Raw genomic sequence first — 20,888 nt, forward strand, 5'->3', positions numbered from 1 at the left:
CCTGCCAGACCGTGGAGGTCACGAGTGCCAGGCTAAGGAGTTGGAATCTTCCTGTGGGCATTGGGGAATCCGTGAAGGCTTTTGAAGAAAAAGTCACCAGGATGAAAGTGGATTTTGGGAAAACCATGCCAGAAGTGGTGCAGTGGAAGAATTGGACTGGGAAAAATTCAGGGCAGGATACCTGGAAGAAAGATTTCGCAGGAAGAATCAACAGGGTTAATAGGATGCAGGTGATGGTAAGAGAGAGCGAGACATCACAAATGATTTTCAGACTTTGAAGTGGGGTCTCCAGTAACAGAATCTAAAACCACACACACACATTCCCTAGGGAAAATTATTTTCGAAGGAAGACAATTATCTTATACAAGGTAGGTCTGGGGTTAGCATGGGACAAGTCACTAAGAAGGCCCCACACAGCACTGGAAATGTGAGTTTAGGGTGTGGAAGACTAAGGTAGTGAGTACAGGTGTTGTTATGTATTTAAATGGGAAATATGCCTGAAGCCCAGGAAGTCCCATTCTCCAGAGTCCTCTGGAAGGAGAAATGTAGAAAGAGAAGAGCAAAAAGCTGAAGATTGAACATCAGGGCATTTCTGCCTTTGAGGTCAATGAAGAAAAATAGAGTCAAGGAGGAGATGGAAAAATAAAGGTTAGAGACTGAGAAGGAGAAGCGAGGAGGTATCACAGAATCCAAGAGAGGGTTTCATAAAAACCTCCCCCAAGTTCAAGGAAAGATGATAGAAACAAAGGTCACTGAATTGGGTGCTCAGCAGGTCTTAAAGGTCTGTGCAAAGCAAGAGAGCTTGGAAGTGAACCTTCAGGCCTCAAAGAAGGACAGTCTGGCCTTGTGCCCATCTACTGTGCAGCCACATGTAGCTACTGACCAGGAGTGTGCCTAGTCAGCCTGGATATGCTGTAATCATAGACAACATGCCGGTTTCAAAGAAGCAGTATAAAAAAGAAGAATGTGAAGGATCTCATTAATAAAATTTAAATATTGATTGCATGTTGAAATGATAATATTTTGAATATTTGGGGTAAATAAAATATGCTGCTGAAATTATTTTCACCTTAAAATCTTTAAATATGGTTACTAGAAAATGTACTTAAGTTATATTTCCATTGGATTTTGCGGATCTAGACCTTATAGGGAAGCTCGCTAATATAGGCACTAACATAGCTCGGGGAGGTACACCAATCATATACGCTTTAACAGTTAAGTGCATTCACCCAGCCTGAAGTCTTTCAGAATGTGTTTTCCATTTTGTGAGTGTATTCCTGTATGTTGTGACCAGTGTATATTACAGTGATCCATTTGTTTATTTTATCCAAAAGTTAGGTTATTCCATCTTACTGAACATTTGGCTCTTTTTTTTAACCAACAGATGATGCTGCAGCTGACAGTCGCAGAACTTACACTCTAACTGATTATTTAAAAAATACTTTTAGGGTGAAATTCTACTCCTTGCGGTGGGTTTCAGGTAAGGACTTTTTTTGGGAGGGGACAGATTTTTATGCTTGTGCTCATTCTAGTTAGGTTGTGGGGCACTTTTGTGGCCCTGAGAAGATATCCTTGTTTGGTTAAACCACATAGGAGAGTTGTTTTGTTTTTTTTTTTCTCCTTAAGCGTGCAAAGAGAAATAAAACCTTAGTATTTCTTTGGTACATACTATAAAAAGTTAAAAGTGAATTGAAACCTTGACAGTAACGATGGGGAAATGGATGCATACTAGTGTAATATCCATCATTTAATGTTTCTCTGATTTACAAATGCTTATTGAGTACTTGCATGAATGTAAACATTAAGTTTTTACTGGATAATTTTTAGCTGATGAAGATATTTAATCATAACTTGAAATACTGATCTGACCATTTTCTTTCTTTAGATCACGATTATCTCTACAAACAAGATAATAATATCTTGCTATTCAATGCTGAATATGGAAACAGCTCCATTTTCTTGGAGAACAGTACATTAGTATGTTTAATCACATAATTCATTCCTACTTTAAGGATAAATTCTGGGGTTTTTTTTTTCATAACCTTTCAAATCATGAGTACTATCATTTCTCATCTGTTGAACTCTCTCTGCAGCATATGGCACAGTGGATCTTTCTCTTCTTCTTGGAATGCTCCCTGCCTTGGCTACTTTTTAGTCTCCCTTGACGATTCTTCCTCCTCTGCCCATACTCCTCAGTGTAAGTGCCCCTCAGGGCTCTGTCTTCACTTGCTGGCCTCTGTCCCCACTTGGCATGCTCTCCTTCTGTGAACTTCATACACTTCCACAGCATCAGGGCTCTCCTTTTCACCTTGACTCTTGAATGCACACCTTCAACACTAACCTCCTGCCAAGATCGAAATCTCTTATTTCTAGTAGCTTGCTTGCTCCTGTCCACCCATGGCCTCAAGGTATTTTAAATTCAGTATCCCAAGTTAAACTAGTTACTTCCCCTTGACTCTCCCAGCAAACTGAAAGCACCCTATTCCTCTTCCTGAGTTCCCCATCTTGGTACATAATGCTCTCCTCTGAGTCACTTAGGCTAGAAAATGAAATTCTACTCTTTAAATCCTCAGACTCCTCTTTGATTCCTGTGTGACCCCGCCCCCATATTTAGCTATTCAACAAACCCTATCATTTCTCCCTCTGCAATGTCAAGTACCCCTCAGATTTCTGTTTCCACTGTAGAGTCCTGGTTCAAGGTCTTTTTAATCTGTGTGAGTGAGTATTCTAGCTTGTGTCCCTATCTCCATTCTGTAGATGAGACCACTGTATTGCCCAAGTCTAGGGCTGATGCAACCCTACTCATCTCATGTCAGATACCGTGTCAACCAGAGCATCTTTGTAAAGACAGATAAGATTCTATCACATCCATGTGCAAAAAGTCATTTATAGTTCCACTTTTTATATTTCAGTCCAAGCTATTTTTTGAATTTTACATCCTCCCACCTTATATATTTTCTGATGTACCCTATACTGTGTTCAGGTTATGCCTAATCTCTGGATAGTCTCTTAATACGCATGCCCTTTCACACATCTGGTGTTTTGCTCATGCTCTTCCCCCTACTGGGAAATTTCTCTCTCTTTTCCTGATCCCTACCCTCATGGTGGTCTTTCGTTGGTTGGAATTAATCCTTCCCTCTCTGGTTCTCTAACCCTGATCACCGCACACCTTGCACAATGGTCATTTGTGTCGGGGGATGTGCCATTTCTGGGAGCTCCCAAGGCATGAGCCACATGTCTAGAACCATACCTTGTACATAGTAATTACTCAATAATGACTGTTAAATGAAGCTGTTCAATTGTTCTTTTTTCTATCTTCCTAACAGGATGAATTTGAACATTCCATAAACGATTATTCAGTATCTCCTGATGGACAGTTTATTCTCTTAGAGTACAACTATGTGAAGGTAAAAGAAATGCTGTCTTACTATGACATTTAAAGAACCCTATGAACCCTATGAGTATGTTACTTTATAACTGATTTCAAGTTCACGAATATTTAAGATTGACACCTAAGTAATATAATAGGCACTAAAATCTCATTAATCCAGCATCAAAAGGAGCAATAGCCATTCTCATTCATAAAGGGTAATTCCAACAACTGTTTTCAAAGCAGTCTATTTTTTGGTGTTTTCAAATACTAAAAAGTACAAGTAATACATTACAGATATAAAATACAAGTTAAAATAGAACTTATAATTTAAATTGTTTGACTTGCACATCCAGTAACAGAACCCCTTATTTCCTTTGTCTCAGCTTTATATATAGTAAACTCTCAGTAAGTATTTGCTTTAGAAAGAGTCATACTTCCTCTCCTCCAGAAGAGACTCTGCAGGGTGGTTCAGATCACCTCCCAGCTTCCAGGTCCTACCATATACAAACCATTCTAAAGGGGGAGCCTCAGCTCCAAATCAGTCTCACACACTCAGGAAAGCTTAATCACATATTCTCTTCACTTTTAGAATGGCTACAAATTGCCAGTAACTTTAACTGCAGCTTTTTATTTACTTTTATTTTTTCTAATGCTTATTTATTTTGAGAGAGCTAGATGGTGAGTGGGGGAGGGGCAGGAAGCAAGAGAGAGAGAGAGAGAGAGAGAGAGAGAGAGAGAGAGAGAGAGAATCCTAAACAGGCTCAGCACTGTCAGCACAAAGCCCAATGCGGGGCTCGAATCCATGGACCATGAGATGACCTGATCCCAAATCAAGAGTCAGATGCTTAACTGACTGAGCCACCCAGGCGCCCCTTAACTGCAGCTTTCTAATTATTCCTGGATTTGACAACAGTTGTCAAGTATAGGAAGTCTTAAGATTTGTAGGAAAGATTAAAAACCTGTAGGGATATTCTGCATTGAAAACAAAATACAAAGCGGGGGATCCCCACCTCTGCCTTTTTATTCTAGAATAAATAATAAATACTGAGCAGCCTTATCTCACGCCCCAACGCTTCTTCTATACTCAGGCCAAGTAAACCCCATCTCCTACTCCATTTCCCATTTCAACGTGGTGGCTCTCAATCATAATATTTACCCTGGATTCACTGTGTCCAGCTCCATTTCCTGGACATGAAGACTCTCTGACTCTGTTCTGCTAAACCCATAAAGTAGGAGCCAATCAGAATCTTTGGCCAACTGGGGCGCCTGGGTGGCGCAGTCGGTTAAGCGTCCGACTTCAGCCAGGTCACGATCTCGCGGTCCGTGGGTTCGAGCCCCGCGTCAGGCTCTGGGCTGATGGCTCGGAGCCTGGAGCCTGTTTCCGATTCTGTGTCTCCCTCTCTCTCTGCCCCTCCCCCGTTCATGCTGTGTCTCTCTCTGTCCCAAAAATAAATAAAAAACGTTGAAAAAAAAAATTAAAAAAAAAAAAAATAAAGAATCTTTGGCCAACTTTAACACATCTGTTCCCAATAATGGATTGTTCATTTAATTCAGTGGTTTTTATTGCTCTCTATAGATTAAAATCACTTGAGGAGCTTTTAAAAATTCCCAGTGGCCAGGTCCAATCCCCAGATTCATAAATTATAGTGTCTGGAGTGAAGATGGCATCCATGTTTTTTTTTAATGGGCATATTATTTTAATGAGCAAAGGGCTGAGAACAACTGAATACAATTGCCCATGTTAAGGACAAACATAAAGGTTAAGGTAGAAACAGAAAGGTAAATACCAGCTCAATTTACTATTTGGCCAAGTTCAATAAGTGCTATATGATGTATACTAATGGATGTATTTCACTGGTAGACCTTAGTTGGGCAACCATCATTGGTAATTTGTATCTGCTGTGTCACTGTAGTTTATGCATGCATTTAACTGCTTTTGCTGTTTTTCTGGTATTTCCTTCATTCTGCTGCCATCCATGTTTTTCAGGCAGTATCTACAGGACTCCTTTTAAAAACTAAGTTAGATCATGTCATGCCTATGTTTGAACCCTCATGATCAGTGATTTGCCATCCCTTGCAGAATGAAACACAAACTTTAACAACAGCATCCTCAGAAGCCTATGTGATTAGACCTCAGTCTGCCCTCGCTAACCCAACTCCTACTACCTTCTCTGGACTCACCATCTCGGCCAGTACTTCTCACCCCGCCTGAACCTTACCACCAGCCTACCCCACACCAACTAGTTCAGCATAGTGATGGGTGGGGCCCAGGCATGGGTAGATTTAAGGGCTCCCAGGTAATTCAGTGATCCAAAGAACTTTTAGGTACACCACTCTTCATTTTTCACAAGCATCATTCATTCTCCTCTAAGGGCCAAAGTATTTGCTGTTGCTTCATTCTGGAACGTTCTTCCCCTGATTATCATATGGTACTCCCTTTTTAGTAAATTCAAGTCCAAGCTTTCTTGGATTGCTTTATCTAACTTGGCCCTCTGCCACTCTGTTCTCCCACACTTCACTATTCACTCCCTACCACATTAGCTTATTTTACTTTCTCCATACCTTTGACTGCAGAGCACTAAATTACAAGATTATTGAAAGTAGAGCACTCCATCTTCTCTTTTACTTCTTAGGATGTCTGATAGAATTTTCTACATTATACATGTACAACGTGTAGTAATCTCTATTCATTGCCCAATGCTCCAGACAGTAATAGTTGCATCATCTATCACATGTTGACGATATTCCAGTTGACTCATCAGGTCTCAGGATAACTGAGAAAAGTCGAGTTTTATTCTATTTCCTTGGAAGTCTACTGTGCAAAGTTCTTTAGACTTTACTCCATGGCTTCTCCATGACTGAACTGAGCGCATTTCAAAAGAGCGATTATTATTTCTACGTTGTGGCTGTGAGCAAATAAGTGAGTGAATGAGTGAAAACATAAATACATAAGTACTGTACGGCCTGGTATGTATGTTTTCCTAACATCTCCCCTTGCTGCTGAATGCTCCAGAGGTAATAGCATCACCTATCGCATATTGACAATATTCTAGGAGCCCTGCTTAGCACTTCACATGCATTCTCATGAACCTCTCTTAAGATTGTTACTGACATTATCCCCATGTTCCTAAAGAGAAAATTGAACCTTAGAAAGAAACTTGCCTGATATTACATAATGGAAACTTGTCTTAGTGCATTTGGGCTGCTGTAACAATACCACAGATGGGGTGGGTTAATACCAGATTTATTTCTCATAGTTCTGGAGGCTGAGACAGAGGTCCACGGTCAAGGTGCTAGCAGATTCAGTGTCTGGTGAGGACCTGCTTCATGGAACACAGTTGGCCATCTTCTTTGTGTCCTCAAATGGAGAATGCGGCATGGAATCTCTCTGGAGTCTATTTCAACAAAACAAAACAAAACACGCCTTATTTATTCTTGAGGGAGAGAGAGAGCATGTCCCTGGGGAGGGACAGAGACAGAGGGGGACAGAGGATCCTAAGTGGGCCCTGTGCTGACACCAGAGAGCTCCATGCAGGGTTCAAACTCACAAACCATGACCTGAGCTGAAGTCTGCCGCTCAACCAGCTGAGCCACCCAAATGCCCCTGGAATTTCTTTTATAAGGGAACTAATCCAATTCAAGAGGGTTCCACCCTCAGGACCTAGTTACCTCCCAAAGGCCCACCTCCAATATCATCACACAGGGGGATAGGATTTCAACGTATGAATAACAGAGGGTGGGCGACAAACATTATAGCCAAACTTGAATCCAGGTTAGAAGACTCCAAAGCCTGTGCTTTTCACAATAATCTTTCCCATCTTTGGCCTTCGGCTTCTCTTTGCTATGATGCTTTTGTAACCGCTTCTCTGTGTGGCAGTTTTCTGCCATCGAGACTTGGTCTAACAATCACTTTTTCATAGGCCTCTCTCCCTCTCCAGGCCCTAATTTATGATGCCTGCCTCTCCCCACCTACATCTATTATACCTCTTGAGATTCTTTTCTCATATTTACTTGTCCATATCCCCCATTCAACTCTGAGCTCCTCAAGGACAGTGAGCCTTTCTCAGCCAGTAATGCCTGACAGAGGATAGCCGCTAATGTTTATAACCTAAATAGGGGGATGAGTCTGTTTCAATGATGAAGTGAACACCCCAGACGTTTTAGGTTTCCTTTTGCAACTCATGATGGATCTGTCATCCTGAGTGATCTCAAACCTTCTTAAACCTCTTTTTAAGCCTGTAGCACACTGTTTGTCTCTCGCAGATAGAGCATTCAGAGGTTTCCCAGAAACAAGCATGGATTGTGTCAAAATAATCCAAGATTTAAAAAAAAAAAGTATGACTCACAAAAGTTAGAGACTTAATACATAATTGTTGGCATGAGAGGATAGGAGGGTGATAAATGATAAGTGGGAAATATTCTTCAAGGTCGGAAACTCTGGCTTGTGTCTCAGCTCTGCTGAGTTATACCAGTACAAACTGGGTATACAAACTGGGTATCCTTGAGCTACCCATTTTGTTTATTTCATTCTCACAGGTAAAATTTGATTTTTATATCAGTTTGGTTTATTTATTTATTTATTTTAGTTTGATTTATTTACTTTCAGAGAGAGAGAAAGAGAGCAGGGGAAGGGCAGAGAGGGGGAGAGAGAGAGAATCCCAAGCAGGCTCCACACTGTCAGCACAGAGCCTGATGTGGGACTCAAACCCACAAATCATGAGATCATGACCTGAGCCAAAACCAAAAATTGGATGCTTAACCCACGGAGCCACCCAGGTACCCCTGGTTTGGTTATTTCTTGAACACAGACTATGTGGCTTGTGCTAGACAAGACTCCAGGTATTTAAAGATGAATAAAACACAATTTCTTTCATCTAGGAATATGGTAGGGAAGACAGACATAAAGACATGTTTTAATGTGTACATGCATTCACATAAAACATAATTTTTCATAAATTCAAATCTGTGTATATATATGTTATCTTCAGTCTTCCCTTTTTTTCCTCTTATGCCTGGTTCTCTACTTCTCTCCACCCCCATCTTTTCCCCAGGTATCACATGTTAAGAATCTGTGTGTGTGTGTGTGTGTGTGTGTGTGTGTGTGTGTGTGTGTGTGTATTATACTATCCAACCATTCTGTGAAGATCGATATTTTTTAGTTATTGCTTATTCCATAAAAAATAAAATCCTACTTTCCATACTTTTCTGTAAATTGCATTTCTCACTCAATGATACCACGTGGAACTTCTTCCAAGGATTCTGGTATAGTTCTACTTCGTTTATTTTTAAATTAACAGACTTAATTTTTTTTAGAATAGCTTTAGATTTATAGAATATGACTGGAAAACACAGAGTTCCCATATACTCCCTCATCATCCCCCACTTCTGTCCCACTTTCCCCTATTATCAACATTTTGCATTAGTATGGCACATTTGTTGCAATTGATGAGCCATTATTGATACATTATTATTAACTAAAATCCACCGTCTACATTAGGGTTCATTCTTTATGTCGTACATTCTATGGGTTTTGGTATATCTATAAAGTATAATGACATGTATCCACCATTACAGGATTATATGGAATATTTCACTGTCCTAAAAATCCTCTGTGCTCCAGCTCTTCGTCCCTTCCTTCCTCCAAACTCCTGGCAACAACTGATCTTTTTACTGTATCCGTTAGTTTGCCTTTTCCAAAATATCATGTGGTGGAATTATACAGTATGTAGCCTTTTCAGATTGGCTTCTCTCACTTAGCAATAGGCATGTGAGGGTCCCTCCATGTCTTTTTGTGATGTCATAGCTCATTTCTTTTTACTGCTAAATAATATTCCAGTGTCTGGATGGACCACAGTTTGCTCACCCATCCCCTACTGAAAGACATCTTGGTTCTTCTAAGTTTTGGCAATTATGAATGACACTACAAATTTGTAGGGTTTTTAGATATGTGTGAGTTTTCAACTCATTTGGTTAATAACACGGAGTTTGCTGGTAAAGTTATTTGGGTTTGGAGTTTCCTTTGTGCAAATATTTTTATTGATTGATTCAATGTGTTTATTAGATATGAGACTTTACAGATTTTCCATTTTTTCTTGTCTCAGTTTTGATAACTTAATTTTCAAGGAATTTGCCCCTTTTTTAACTTTTATATTTATTGGCCCCCCCAAAAATGTTTGTAATATGGTCTTGAAATCTTAAATTTTTTTAATGTGTATTCATTTTTGAGAGACACAGAGTGTGGGGCGGGGGTGCAGAGAGAGAGGGAGACACAGAATCCGAAGCAGGCTCCAGTCTCCGAGCTGTCTGCACAGAGCCTGATGCGGGGCTCTAACTCACGAACCATGAGATCATGACCTGAGCTGAAGTCGGACACTCAACCGACTGAGCCACCCAGGTCCCAAACAAGATGGCTTTTTTCTTTTCTTTTCTTTTCTTTTTAGATTTTTATTTTATCTTATATTTAGTAGGCTCCGTGCCCAACATGGGGCTTGAACTCAGGACCCCAAGATCAAGAGTCTGTGCTCTACTACTGACTGAGCCAGCCAGGTGCCCAGGTCTTAAAATCTTTAATCCCATTTTTCATTTCTAATATTGGTCATTCACTGGTCTTTTTTTTTTTTTTCCCTTACTTTTACTGTGTTAGCAATTTTATTCATCTTTTCAAAGAACCAGTTTTGGGCTTTGTTGATTTTTTTTTCTCTACTGTTCATTTTCTGTGTGATTACTGATTTTACCTTTATTGTTTCTATTCTTCTCATTTATTTGGATTTGGTTCGCTTTTCATATTTTAGATATTTGATACCGTTGTTTAAAATATTGATATATATTCCAGTGTTAATATATATTACCAGGTGGCTTTCAAAAAAGTCTGTAACACTTTGTATTTTCATGATCAATGTAGGAGAGTATTTCTCCACATCACCACCAGCAATAAAACTATAGATCTTTGAAATATTTTGTAAATAAGATGGTTGAAAAGTGAAAATCTGCATTTTCTTAAACAGGTGGACTTAACATGCTATGGTAAATGCTAGGAGTAATGTTTACCAGGGAGTAGCATGTGGGGAGCACTGTGATCCCAAGAAGTTTCCTTGGCAGGGGTGAAGCCAGAGCTAGGTTACAGGTGAGGTCCTGAGGAGTTTGTACCAGATGGTCTCTGAGAATCTCTTCCTAATTCTCAAATTCTAAGGATTGAGATAGGGAACCACAAAACGTGACACAGAATTATGCAATTTGTTATATTACTTTACATCTTCTCTTATGTGCCTATATCGAGTGGCTGAACTATCAAGGATCACAGGAGCCTGAATGTCTGTTTTCTTTTACAGCAATGGAGACATTCTTACACAGCTTCATATGACATTTATGATTTAAATAAAAGGTCAGTGACTTCCTCATAAAAGCTATTAAGCTTTTTTAGTGTAACAATACTTTTTTGAAAAGAAGAAATCCCACTGTGATTTATTCATTTGGTAATGTTTCCTTTTGTCTTTTTTTTCAGGCAGCTGATTACAGAAGAGAAAATTCCAAACAACACACAGTGGATCACGTGGTCACCAGAGGGTCATAAATTGGTTAGTGAGTCTCTTCTGTTTTCAGAGAAACATAGTGGCTCAAAGTTCTGACATGCAGAAGCTACTTTCCCTGATACAGAACAGACACTTAGGAAGCAAATACTTCACTATCAAATAGAGTGTTATTGCCTAAAATAGCATTTTTCTGGTCTTACACAGTAAATATGGTTCCTAAAAGTTTCTGAACTGCTACTGGGGAATTGTCTACATACTGGAAAAATGCTCTTAAACTCCTCAATTCTATTTTCTGTTGTACTGAGTTTGTTGTTGTTTTGTTCGTTTGTTGAGGTGTACCTGCTTCTTGCTCGTTCTGTGACCTTCTCTCTGTCACTATAGATATACCTTCATGTTCTATGGTGCTAGGAGAATGGCAGAAGTCCAAAAGAAACTGACCAGGAGGCGGGATGTTCATTTGTAGATGGAACTCTCCATTCTGACATGCAACCACACTCCCTCAACCCCCAGCCCCCAGAAAGCAATGCGAAGCAGGCATCATTGTGTGAGAGTGGTCAGCCTCCTGGGTCTTTCTCATGTACTTCATTCAGCATGCACATGGTGGTGGTTGTAAGCTGTTTCTAATATGTGAAGAGTGTCTTTAGAATTATTTGGAGGTTATAGCTGTATACTTAGCATCTTTAAAATGTGAGGAGGATAGAAAAGGACTCTTTGTCTTGCTCAAATTGAATAACCCAAGGTAGTCATCACATTTGCATACTTTATTGTTTGAGGATAAAATAGTTGATATTTTTTAACTCTAGGATAAGATACATTATAGCAGGTTATTACTTATTAATCTCTTTTTCAATATTTCTAGGCATACGTTTGGAAAAATGATGTTTATGTTAAAAATGAACCAAATTCATCAAGTCATAGGATCACCTGGACCGGGGAAGAAAATGCAATATATAATGGAATAGCAGACTGGGTTTATGAAGGTAGAGACTTTAAAGCTTTTTCAAATTCGAAAGTCTGTAAGGTTTTTTTTTTTAATAGTTAAACATTTCTTTTAAAATGGAGAAATTCAATGGTATTCAAAATAAGTTGCATTTCTTTTAAATGTCATCAAATCTCTTTAGCACTGACAATGCCAGGTGTCCCACAGCACAAGGATTTCTTAGCAGTAGCTAGTTTTGCCTGTGTCCTCGTTGTCTCTCAATGCCCCTATTGTCTTCTGTCTCCTCCTACAAAGGGCCTTTCTGTATAGGTAGTTTTTCTGCTTTACTGGGGCATAAAAGCTTCCAGATTAACATCAGATGTTTCTCTAACTGGGCCTACCTAACCCAGAGTTACTGAGGAAAGCTAAATACTCCCACAGCATTCCAAGAGCTGACAAAATATTGTCTGGAGGTTGGAGACTAGAGGAGGAAGAAAGCATCTGTTTTACAGAGGATTTGTGTTCATTTGAACTTGGACAAATCATAATTTCCTGTTTTTAAAGAAGGAAAAAAATAATTAGAAAGGCTTAGGGGACAAAATGGGCAAAAAAAAAAACAGAACTAAAAATATTAAAAAAGGATTAGTCTTCCTTTTAGGGTAGAGTTTTAGAAAATATTAACAAGACATTTTTCATGTCTATAGTTGCCAAGGTACAAGGCATTTTGAGACTGTTCCAAACTGTTTGCAAGGTTGCCTCATGCTTATTAAGTGCCCATCCTTAGTTCATCCTATGAGTTTTTCCTCATAGTTAAAAAAAAAATAGTTTTTTTCATGACGTAATATTGGTTCTTACCAGTTCAAGTCCAGTTCCACTAAACGGCTAATGTTACAACAACAAAAATCACTTTAAAAGAAAGATAAATCCCCGTGGCCCATAAATAAGATTTGATTAAAACTGATAATGAAATTTACTTAGCGATTGAAAAACATCTTTAACACCTGTTGGACAGCTTGGCACAACCTGAAGGACTCCCAGAGTGGACACTAGGTAAAGCCTCTTCCCAAAGCTGCGACTCGACGCTTCCTTGTAACATCGGAGTATATCTCTAAGATAAGAACACACCTAATACTAATGTCCTTTCTAACCTAGAGAATAGCTGGAAATATCTCATTTTGCATGTTTATGACAAGCAAAGGAATGGCTTCCCGGTTCCACTGTGGGCCTATCTCTAGAAAATGGGACTTAAGAGTTCCTACAGGGAAATTCCTACAATTGATTTTGTATATTTATGAATGATCCGTACTTGGAAAGGGCACACTTGCTTCTCCGTATATTGGATCCACCCTCCCATTAGAGCCCCGGTCTCCACTGCAGCCACGATGACTTGTGGAGTATAAGATTGAAAGAGTATGTTCTGAGAGTCTATAGGTTCATAAGGAAAAGAACAAACAAAGCTGCAAGGTGTAGACAGGGCCACGTGCTATATCATGGAGGGACACTCACAGAGTAGCTGATCATCTGGAACATGTGTCCCTTGCCCCACCCCCTGTTCCCAAATGGCTTCCTCTCTCAATTTCCCTGTGTTTTCACTTTGCCTTATTTCATGATTCTCCAATTGATTATTACCATAGTTAATAGGTGTCTTCTTTTGTAAAAATGATAATAATACTTTATCTTCTAGTATGAAGTTAATTGCATGACATTGACTCTGAAGTATGAGTGTAGTTTACCTAACCTCAGGGTGAGAATGAGAATTTTGAGAGCAAGAATGAAAAGGGACAGAGAAAGAAATAAATTTGGAAGATGGAGCACTCCTTACCCCTCAAATAGTCGTGCTGACAGTGGGGGTGTGGGTAATTGAGTGCAATTCACGCTGAGTGCCAGTCACCTGTGAGGTAGGTGCTGCATCAGGTTCTAGAGATGCAGGGACAGATGCTAACCAACTACTGCTGTCAAGGAACTCTGCCCAGAGAGGAAGACAAAGTTGCCAGGGGATAATCATCACAGAGTGAATTAACTGACCTATTCAGGGGAGGGCACTAGGTTCAGAGAGTACATAAGGAAGGTTGGAGAGGCTGGACAGGAGGTATCACGGGATAGTTGAGGGAAGTCGTTGGGGGGAGAGGTTGCCATAGACACTTGTGCTCACAGCCAGCTTTGTATCAGGAAGGGCTGGAAATCTGTTCCTTCCTTTGTTATTCTCCCTTCTTCCTACTATTCATTCTCAGCTCTTTGAGTTTGACCAGAAGTAGTTTTATAATAATGGTTTTAATACATCACGATATGGAAAAATATGTTCTGTATTACAAATAACTACCAATTCAAAACACAGAACACTCCCTGCTATCTGTACTTAAAAACATTTTTAAAAAACCATAGCCTTGCTGTAATTGTATTCATTTTATGTAGTTGCATCTTGATCTTAGACTAGAACCAATGGGTAGAAGCACAAGGAAGGAGACATCAACTCAGTATATGAAGAAGTTCTCAGTAGAAACCCCTTGACCTGGACTCACAAGTCCTATACCCTTATTCTTGTCTCTGGCAATTATTTCAGTCTAACCCTCTCAGTTGCCTTCTCTGTACAATGGGATAGGAATAGACTCACCTAAAGATCTTCGTCATGACTGTATCAGATAAGTGTTTCTTAAATTCTAAACTGCTATGCAAAAGTAACTTAATGACATAGGTATAAAACAAAGCGCGGCAGGCTGCCTTACCGAGGAGGTTGTCTCTTCCTTGGAAGAGCTGGAATAGGCATGGATGGACATAGAGCATGAAGTTGAAAAGCATGGATTCAAACCAGACAAGTCTGGATTCATTCTTGATTATCTCAGTTATTGGCCACATGACCCTGGGCAGATTACCTATTCTCTTGAAGCCTGTCTATCTCTTTGTTCATCTGCACAGGAAGCTACTGTGAGGATTAACTGAAATAATAGATGTCGGTTGCTTATCAGTGTCTGGCACATGGTTAGCACACACTGGATGCTAGTGGCTCATCATGATAATTATTACATTTTGTTATGACTGTTGTTGTTTCTGTCACTTGTACTACTACTATTAACCGTTATTATTATTGAAAACAAGCATTGGGAAGAAACTTGTAAAGAGGCTTCAGGAATCAGAAAAGTGATTGGGGCATGTGCTAACTCTGAGATTCAAGTCTCTATGCTTTTGCTTTTACCTTTACACCCACAGCAGAACATGAGATTTGTGGGTTAAATCTACATAAAGAGGAGCGCCTGGGAGGCTCAGTCAGTTAAGCATCTGACTCTTGATTTTGGCTCAGGTCATGATCTCAAAGGTGGTGAGATAGAACCCCTTGCTGGGATCCCACTTGCGATTCTCACTCCCTCTTGCTCTGCCCCTCCCCACTGCGTGCGCACGTGCACATGCTCAGTCTCTCTCAAAATAAATTTTTAAAAAATCTACATAAAAGACTAGGAGTCTCCATCTCTTCTACCTGAGCCCTCTGTAAAAGAGGTTTTGGCATTTTAAGAGCCAGAGATTGGAAGTCCCAAGAATAGACTCCACAATCAACATAGGAAGGAACTACATTTGCCAGAGAATGAGTCCAACAGTGTTCTGGAGAGCAAGACCTTTCCTTTCATTTGCCTCCCTCTTTGACCCTCTTCTCTCACCATCAATGGATACACCAGAGGAGTGTGTTAATCCATGGGAGTCTTTAGTTTCTAGCCTAAGTGAAGGAGGTATTTCTTGATAGGGGTCTCACGGAGCTCCTTGTCATTCTAAATTCATCCTTCCCACACCTTGTTTGTGCCAAGAGTAGTAAAGTGTGGGCACCATATTAGTTTGATAGTCTGGAGCCACACACCACCCACCAGTACCCTGCGGGCTCAGTACAAACTGAGCCCAGTTGGGGAGAGTATGCTGGCATGTTGACTGTTTGAAAATTAGAAAGGAGAATCAGCCCCTTGTGTGAAATTTACTTTTAGTACGTTTTGTGGCATAAATTTAGAGGATTATAAGATAAAGAAAAAAAATGCAGAGCTTATATTAAATATTGTGTGCTAAAATATTCTAAAATGGTCCAACGGGTTACTTATTTTCACAATCCAGATCTATCCTTGAAGATTTTATTTTTATTCATTTGTATTACTCTGAATTTGGAAGCCCAGCAAATGCAAAATGGTTCATTAGTTGAACTCTACTGTAATTACTAAAGCTAATGAGAACAATATTTTGAATGCCAAAGCCAATTTATCAGCTACTTCTTGTAACAGAACAATTTATGTCTTTTTTCAGAGGAAATCTTCAGTGCCTACTCTGCTCTGTGGTGGTCTCCAAAAGGCACTTTTTTAGCATATGCCCAATTTAACGACACACAAGTCCCACTTATTGAATACTCTTTCTACTCTGATGAGTCACTGCAGTACCCAATGACTATGCGGATTCCATATCCAAAGGTCTGTACTCCCATTCGCATGGTGGTTCCGTGATTTGATGGGAAGAGAATGGTTTCATTTAATCCTTTCCTGCTAATGAAAATATTGTCAGTCTCTCTTCAACAGCTTGCTGTGATTACTCTTGCTGAAGTCAACAGCATCTGGCAATTTTAAAGTATTTTTATTATCCCAGGAAAGAGTGTGATTTAAGGTTTTGTAATTTCTCCAAAAACTTTGAGGAATGACAAGCCGAAAAAGATGGGGGAAATGCTTTTGAAAGAGGTAGGGGAAATAAAAACGTTTCAGTGGAGGAAAAGAGAGGCTGTCACTGAATCACAAACTCATCTTATTTGTAGAAGTTGGAGTGTGCCCTCGATGAAGTTGAAAAGCTCAGTTATGTATCAGGTTGTATTGCTAATTGACAGACACATGACTAGTTTCGGTGATTCTAGTATAGATTTGGCCCTAATGTAAATTTCACATGTCCTGCATTTGGAATAATAGTGTCACATCTTGGTTTTCAAGGCTGTTCTCTCCCCTCCGGGATGCATGCTTATGATAATTGAACAGCTCTGTTAAGCAGTGTAAGCTGAGGAAGAGGAGGATTTAGAAGGGAACCAGGATTCTTTACCAGTATCATAATATTAATGGCCACAGTATCATCCATAGGAAAATCTAATAGTAAATGTTTTTGCTGTAAGCAACTTGGGAAAAGGGATTTTTATTTTTACCAACTCACTCAATTTGCTTCATGAAGAGCTGCCATTTTAGGAAGACAGAGGAAGTTAAAAGAAAAAAAAAGATCAGAGACTAAATATAGAGATGTATTTTCAGTGGAATGTTATTTTTTGATGAGTGAAACTGGCAAAAAAAACACATAAAACGCTCTCACTAAAAATATATTATTTCTAACTAATTTGTCAATTGAAGATCTATGTGTATATATTAAAAAGTTTTGTAGATTTCTGTCATCATATTGATTGCAAAGCTCAAATGTGATGAACCTGAATTTGGAGTGCAAATGATTGCTTCCTAATTAGCATTATTGGCTCTTGACTCAGGTAAACTCATTTTCTTGGTGGGTTGTGTCTTTGGCTGAACCCAAGGTATTCTTCCTAGCTGTCAGCCATTAGACTTCTTGTCTTTTGGAGTCAGAGTATATTTGCAAAATAATAGAATTGATTTTTCAAAAGCTTATCTTTGCACAAAATACATAAATTATGAACATCCATGATTTAAACAGGAGTGCTTTGGGCTGTCAGCATATGTTTCTGCCTGAATGTGAATAAGTTGCATTTCATGACTTTCTTTTATGTTCGTTTTATCTATATTAAATCTTCTATATTAAATTTTTTGAATTTTTTAAATGTTTATTTTTGAGAGAGAGACAGAGCATGAGTGGGGGAGGGGCAGAGAGAGAGAGGGAGACACAGAATCTGAAGCAGGCTCCAGGCTTTGAGCTGTGTGTACAGAGCCCTACCTGGGGCTTAAACTCAACCACAAGATCATGACCTGAGCCAAAGTCAGATGCCTAACTGACTGAGCCACCCAGGTGCCCCTATATTAAATTTTTTAATGTGTCATATTACTATAATTTTATGGCTGTAATGCAGACATTTTTATACCATTTTAAACCTGTGTAATGATGTTATGTTTTTTGTCACTACCGGTTCTGTTATTGTTTTTTCCTAGGCAGGAGCTGCAAATCCAACCGTAAAGCTCTTTGTTATAAAAACCGACAATCTCAACCCAAACACCAATGCAACTTCGGTAGAAATCACTCCTCCCGCTGCTATGTTGACAGGGTAAGACTCTTGACCAGAATGTGCGGGTTGTAAACAGTTTCGCACTTCTCAGGGAGGACATTTTAACGACGTGCGTGTTGAGAACCTGCTTTATGTCTTCACGCTGGGCACAGTTCTAATGATGGGGTTGTGCAGTGAATAGAGAGAGCAGCCAGGGCCCCAGGTATCATGGAGCCTACCCTCGAGATGAGGGAGGCAGACAACAACCAGGTAAACAGAATCCAGCTGTGACAAATGTGAAGCCAATCAAAGCAGGGCAAGGTGATGGTGATGGTGGGGGGGAAGTTAAGGAAGCTCTCTCTAATGAGATAACCTGTGAGCAGTGACATGAGAAGGAGGGGGCGGCTAGCCACCTGAATACCTGAGGGTGCAGTATCCAGGCAGGGGAAGAGCAGGTGCCGAGACCTCGTAGAGGGGACGTGTGGGGTGCACAGAGGCCCTGGGAGGAGGCCAAATGACCAGAGCAGTATGAGTGGAGAGGAGAGTGATAGGAGTGAGGTCAGATCATGAGGGCTTTGCAGGTCTACATGAGAACTAGAGGAATCAGGGAAACTGTTACATTTAGGGATCCTCATGATGCTGATGTGCCTCAGAATGTCATTTGTCCAAATAATCCTTGATGGTTTGAAATTCTGCCACTGAGTACCCCCAGCCTCCTGTGCTTTTCCTATAAAGATGCCCATGGTATTGCCTGCAGTTTAGGCCTGCAAGTTGCTTTCTATTCGTTTCTGTTAATCATGTTGGTTTTCTTGTTGCTTTTAAATAATAACCTGTATATACTGAATGAACACTCACTATTTGCTATACACAGGGCATTATTGCATGCTTTATTGTATTAATCTCTAACTCTCTCAGACAACTATTGTCGTGTGCCTGTTTTACACATAAGAAAATGAGGCTTAGAAGTTAAGAAAATGACCAAGTATGAGTCTTTTTCAAACCTGTCTTTCTGACTTAGAAGAAGGAGCTTTTAAGTGCCCTGCTAGGTGCCTCCTTCTGTGTGAATTCAGCTGATGCTCTCAGATTCCTGGAGTCATCATCAGAGCAACATGGAAGCATCCTTCTCAGGGTGGAATTGACCACATCAGGCATGCTGTAGGCTCTGCTCTGTAGTCATTAATTCATTGACTTGATTAGAAATGTCTATATTAACCTATTCATTTGAGGGGGGGAAGGAAATTGATTATCAGTAAATTTAAAAAATTGTTCTTCCTGAGTTTGTCTAAAGGTATAAAAATTTGCCTGGAGGTTCTAACATCTACTAGGTGGCCCCATCCAGTCATCTCTTCTATCAGCATTGCTTGAGCACCCAGTATTTATACTCACAAGTGTCCATAGGGCTGGATTCTGCCTTTCCAGCATTTATGATCAAGCAGAGGATATAACACATTGCAATAAATGACTTCAAAAGCAGATATGACAGAGGTATAAGCAGAAGGCCAGAGGCATTCCGAGGAGGAGGAGATGAGTTTTCCATGATCCCAGCGATCAAAGAAAGCATCCTAAGGAAGGTGTGGGTTGAAGAGGTAGGGTTCCAAAAGGCACAGTTGAGGGAGGTGGCACTGAAGGGGAAGGTGACCCATGAGCAGGGAAGCACGGGGCTGTCCAGGGAAAGAGCAGCAGGTCCTGTGACCTAATGGTCTACAGCCAGCATCTGTCTGCAGGGAGGGTGAGCCACAGTCTCCTGCTCTGAAAGACACTAGATCCTGGAAGGGGCTTTAGATCTCACTCATGGTTTACAAACATTTTTAAGGACCTGGAAGCCCCCTTTTTTTTTCCAAGTGAGCTGCAACACAGAAGTACAGTACCAGAAAACAAATGAAGATTACTGCTCAGGTTGCAGGCATGGGCCCTGTCCCCTCAGCTTCCCCTCCCGGAGTCAGGATATTAGGCAGAAACTGCAGGGGTTCCAGAACACACTCAGGACAACACTGTAGAACACAGATGAGAGAACCGAGGTTCAGAGAGAGAAACTCATTTGCTCAAGGTCACATAGTGTGTTAGCATGGGAGCTGGGAAGAGAACAGAGGCCTGCACTTGCCAGACCAGATTCATCGAATAATGGAGTTTAAATGTATTGAGTATTTCTGTGGGCAGGGACTGTGCTTGGTGCTCTGCTCACATCTCACTTGAAACACTCCCTACAGTGTTATTGTCACGGCCATTTCACAGATGGGATCTTCCCCACTTAGAAACCATGTTCCAGGACCTGAGATCAGGAAACCTATGCAGGTCTAAGGACTTAGTTTTTGCCCTGTAGGAATGAACCGTTGCATCTTTGTTCTTTGTAGTTGTTTATGCTACATTCCTGGTGGGGACTGCCTCACTCACTGGGGATATTTTGTGTGAGACACATTTTACCAACAAATCATTTCTGGAAATGCCTCAGGAATGTGTTATATAGGGAATATTACAGCTCTGGTCTCTGTTAACACCAGTGAGGCCACAACTTATCTAAAACCATGCTGGAGGTCCTCTCTGGGGAAAACATTCCAATAGGTGGTGATGCCCCATTTTCTAGCCTTATGCAAACAACTGGCAGGGCCAGGTCAATCCAGGCAAGTTGGTAAGTTGCCCAGCACCCTCTGCTATGTTTTCTAGCAATCCACTACTTCCTGGAGTTGTAGGATCACCGGGAGTGTAGCCCTGTGAGGGTCCTCATGTCTCCTCCCTCCTCTGCCTAGGCACCCATCACTGATTTTTCCCTCTGGGCCATATCCTTGCACCATGGAGCTTCCAGCAGGAGAAATCCTTCTGGAGGCTAAGGCTGGTTTGTTGTTCTGTTAAGAATGGGCTCCTCTGCTGACAAATGAGAAGCACATCCTGGCCACCCTTCCAGCAACCTGAGCC

General features: G+C 40.4%; 1 protein-coding gene across 1 annotated transcript in view; it reads left to right on the top strand.

The window, feature by feature from the left end:
* The window catches only part of DPP4 (dipeptidyl peptidase 4), a 78,650-nt gene that overhangs the window by 20,856 nt on the left and 36,906 nt on the right, over positions 1-20,888 (top strand). Inside the window, exons 3-10 of the mRNA XM_047084951.1 lie at positions 1,385-1,480; positions 1,886-1,977; positions 3,327-3,407; positions 10,702-10,754; positions 10,875-10,947; positions 11,762-11,882; positions 16,094-16,254; positions 17,926-18,038. Of these exons, the coding sequence (XP_046940907.1) occupies positions 1,385-1,480; positions 1,886-1,977; positions 3,327-3,407; positions 10,702-10,754; positions 10,875-10,947; positions 11,762-11,882; positions 16,094-16,254; positions 17,926-18,038 (790 nt within the window). The remainder of the gene's footprint in view (positions 1-1,384; positions 1,481-1,885; positions 1,978-3,326; positions 3,408-10,701; positions 10,755-10,874; positions 10,948-11,761; positions 11,883-16,093; positions 16,255-17,925; positions 18,039-20,888) is intronic.

This window comes from Lynx rufus, unplaced genomic scaffold, assembly GCF_022079265.1.
Source record: "Lynx rufus isolate CCGP_SWC_20201006 ecotype Redwood Valley unplaced genomic scaffold, mLynRuf1.p SCAF_2, whole genome shotgun sequence".
NCBI classification, from domain to species: domain Eukaryota; kingdom Metazoa; phylum Chordata; class Mammalia; order Carnivora; family Felidae; genus Lynx; species Lynx rufus.